This window comes from Octodon degus, unplaced genomic scaffold (genome assembly GCF_000260255.1).
Source record: "Octodon degus isolate 3935 unplaced genomic scaffold, OctDeg1.0 scaffold00208, whole genome shotgun sequence".
NCBI classification, from domain to species: domain Eukaryota; kingdom Metazoa; phylum Chordata; class Mammalia; order Rodentia; family Octodontidae; genus Octodon; species Octodon degus.
In genome coordinates, this window is record NW_004524784.1 from 3,679,984 (window position 1) to 3,684,002 (window position 4,019).

General features: G+C 41.1%; 1 protein-coding gene across 1 annotated transcript; it reads left to right on the plus strand.

Annotated features, from left to right (window-relative positions):
- The first annotated feature begins 76 nt into the window (after positions 1-76).
- Positions 77-3,804, plus strand: Commd3 (COMM domain containing 3). Its single transcript, XM_004644753.2, has 8 exons — positions 77-242; positions 1,544-1,655; positions 1,760-1,823; positions 1,921-1,955; positions 2,330-2,390; positions 2,469-2,525; positions 2,617-2,676; positions 3,456-3,804. The coding sequence occupies exons 1-8, from the start codon at positions 104-106 to the stop codon at positions 3,513-3,515; spliced, it is 588 nt and encodes a 195-aa protein (XP_004644810.1). The 5' UTR covers positions 77-103; the 3' UTR covers positions 3,516-3,804.
- Positions 3,805-4,019: the final 215 nt, after the last annotated feature.

Sequence of the window (4,019 nt, forward strand, 5' to 3'; positions counted from 1 at the left end):
CCGCCGCGCCGAGCCGCCCCGAGCCGCGTGCGCGCCGCCGCATCAGCTGAGCGCGCGGCGCGTGTCACGTGGTGCGCGTGTCGAAGGTCACGGCGCGCTCACAATGGAGCTCTCGGAGTCTGTGCAGAGAGGCTTCCAGACGCTTGCGGATCCCGGCTCCTTCGACTCCAACGCCTTCGCGCTTCTCCTCCGGGCGGCTTTCCAGAGCCTGCTGGACGCCCAGGCGGACGAAGCTGTGCTGGGTAAGCGGCTCGGCGCCGAGCTGAGACGGCCTGGGTGGAGGGCGCTCGCAGGAGAGGAGCGGGACGGACGCGCGGCGGAGCCCCGGGAAGAGGAAGTCTGCGGGCTGTGCCCTTCGCTCCGGACGGAGTGTGGGGACGGGCTCTCCCGGGGTTCAGCGGACCCCGAACGTTGTGCTGTCCCCGCTGGGCACCTGCACACTGCCAGCGACGCGTTCCTGGCCCGCTTTCCCTCCCGGTCGCTTTGTTCCTTTTGTAAAGCCCGCGCGCGTTCATATCTTGTTTGTGGCCTAAACAGCCAAGGTTTTCAGGCTGGGTTGGGGCACCCGCTATTTTGACACTTGGACTTCAACTGGGGGGCTCCTTACAATTCAGGCTTGCAAGACTGCCCTGGCAAGGGCTTAAAAGGGTCTTTGTTTCCGAAGTCATGACCAGAGGTCAAAGAGTGCTTCCAACTCAGAGAAGAACTCAGGTTCCTAGGAAAGCTCCAGCCTTCCAGTTCAGTGTGTTTCGCACAAGTGCTTGGCCCGAGAACCCTAAAATAATGCGTCTGATGTTTTGTTCCGCACCAGTCTCCAGGAGACGAGGCTCATTGAAGCGGTCTGGTCAGCGATTGCTGAAGGCACTGTCAGTGTGGATTACAGACATATTTTAAGGCAATTCACTTTTAAGTCTTCTTAAATATAAATATCTCAATTCAGATTTCTGTTTTTTTGCTGTAACTTCATGAACGAGACTTTTGTACAAAATGTATGAAAGTGGAAGAACGAAAATAGTAACCACCATCTAGGTTAATCTCAAAAGGATGGCTGTCAAAACCTGAAAGCACAGATAGGAGTTTGAATTTCCTAGTCTGCATTTTACACCTTTCACTCCAGCCACTGCCTCTTCACTTACTAATGTCTACTGGGCCAGTTATCTTAAAATTTTATCACAATATGTGAAGGTTATCTGCAAATTTTTTGTCATGTAAAATATTTACTTTGTTTTTTCCTTTGAATTTGCTCCATACAGTGTTAGTGAGCACTGTATAATTTTTTTCCCCCCTTTGGGGTCCATGTTTCTAAAACTAATAAAAAGATTAGGGCAAAATAAAAGGTAATTAAAATAGATAAAGTAGAATTACTGATATACTTTATTATTTTGCAATTGCCCTTGTTGCTCATTTCAGTTACTTAAAATTGACAATCATCACTGAATTTTTATCTTGTTAAAAGGTGTTTTTAGTCATATCAAGTATCTGTTAGGAACATGTCATAAGGAATTTATTATTACAGGCATCGCTGTCAATTTTTTTATTTTAGATCATCCAGACTTGAAACATATTGACCCTGTGGTTTTAAAATGTTGTCATGCAGCAGCTGCAACATATATACTGGAGGCAGGAAAGCACCGAGCTGACAAATCAACTCTAAGGTACAGGATTCATTTAAGCATCCATGTATTTTGAAATAATATCTTTGTAACTGCAATTTCAGTTTTTAAAATAAGGATTAAACTTTGGCTCCTCCTCCCTCCAGCACCTATCTGGAGGACTGTAAATTTGACCGAGAGCGAATAGAACTGTTTTGCACAGAATACCAGGTTAATTACTTTTAACTTTTTAAATTTAACAATTATTACTTTTAATTATACTCAGTTTGCAAAGATGTATTTTCTTTCCTTTTTTTCCCCTCTCCAGAATAATAAGAATTCCCTGGAAAGCCTACTGGAAAGGTGGGTACCATGTAGGGTGTCAAGCTGAGGCACTTTTTACTTTCAGGTATGAATGGAGAGAGCTAGTGTGAAATAAAGCAGGGCAAAAAACCCTGGGCTCCTGGCCCAAAGAAAAGGGGCCAAAGAACATGTGAAATGGTAGTTTAAGGTGATATTATTAAAGATGAAGTTTATTTTTTAAAAAAGATGAAAGTTTATTGAGTAATTTCAAAAATACTTTTATACTTCAGGACTTCAAAACAAAGTGTAACAATTAAAAATTCAGAATTGGTTAAAATGAGTGGAGAGGTTGAAAGGTAGCTGCCATTCTTAGTAAAGATAAATGCTGGTAGATTTTCTTGTATTTTATATCAAATTATCATTGTATCTTGCAGTATAGGCAAATCCCTCCCTCATATAACTGACGTTTCTTGGCGCTTGGAATATCAAATAAAGGTAAAGTTTAACTGTTCTCAAGAGGGATTTAGGGAACTTTGTGTTAAAAGTAAAGACTAAAATGTTGTATTGTTTTAGACCAATCAACTTCATAAGATGTACAGACCTGCATATTTGGTGACCCTAAATGTAGAGGTATGTCTAGACAATTCCTGTCTAAAAATGAAATATGTAGTGAAATTTCAACTTTTCTTGATTTAAACACACTATTTTTCTTCCTCTCTAGAACACTGATTCCCAGTCCTACCCAGAGATTAGTTTTAGCTGCAACATGGAACAATTACAGGTACAGTATTAGGAGCTGTCTTGTATAGATATTTGAGGATTAATGCTTTTGGAAACTTCAAAAGAAAAAGGCATGTCTACAAATAATGAAGATATAATGGAAAGGGGGCTTCACAAGCAATATTTTAACATAGACTTCACTTTTGAAATTAAGATGCTAATTTACCATTGATGTGTTTGCTGTTCCCTGTAATTAAACTTTTCAAGTGTAATATAAATTCCTTCAATTCATGATGTTTGATCCATTAAGATAGACAAAATTAAGACCATGGCTTTGAAAATGCCATCTCTGCTTGCAGAAATTGAAATTTTCCAAATTGGATTGTTGAACAGTAGTTTTAAATGACTTTTATAAAAGGAGACATGTACAGAAGATTCAACATCTGTTTATATTGCCACTCAGAGCCTAAAGGGATTAAAAGGTCTTTCCTTGAAATTTAGATGTAGTTAAATTTTTCGAAGACCTCTTTTAGTCTCTTCAATGTAACTAGTGTAGACTTTCAGAATATATGTATGTAGCATAAACCTCTTCAGATGACTTGAGGCAATTATTTTAGATATATGTAAGAGGATTCAGTTACTCGTGTTTCAATCTAATGAAAATTGCAGATTTGAAGCTATTTTATAGAAAATGCTTCGTTTGACAAGACAAAAGTTAAAATCCTAGTGAACTTCAAACTCAGAACGTGTTTTCCCGACATTTTTCTTGCACCTGTCTGCAACTTGAATACTTCGTTACAAATTTTATTCTAAAAACGTGGCATTTTATATATCTTCTAGGACTTAGTAGGGAAACTTAAAGATGCTTCAAAAAGCCTGGAAAGAGCAACTCAGTTATAAGTTGGAGAAATTAACGATCCCCCGGAGTAGAGGAAAAGCAGAAGAAACACCTTGCGTTTAGTTGAATCGTTGCTTGTACGAGCTGCATGCCTTCATTTTCAATAGGAAAAAGTTTTCCCCTGAATTTATGCCATTCATCAATTTTGACTAAAAAAACCATAAGGGAGTGCTATGCATTTAACTCATCCTTGATATTACCCGTACATTTCTCTGTATTTTGATCTTTTTCAAGCCTTCCGAAAGAAATATTACACCCTGAATAAATAAGGTGGTGTTCCCATAAAAACCGTGATGGTATTTTGCTTGGATTGGAGTTTGTGTTAATTATTACTTCGTGTGAGGAGCTAGACACGATTAGCGTTAACTTTTAACGCCCGCCTGTTCGCTGGGTTCAGCCCAGCGGGAAGGATGCGAATGTCGGGTCGGGTCGGGTCGGGTCGGGTCGGGTCGGGTCGGGGAGCCCAGCCCCGGGCGGGCGCGGGCGCGTGGCCGCGGAGGCGGCCG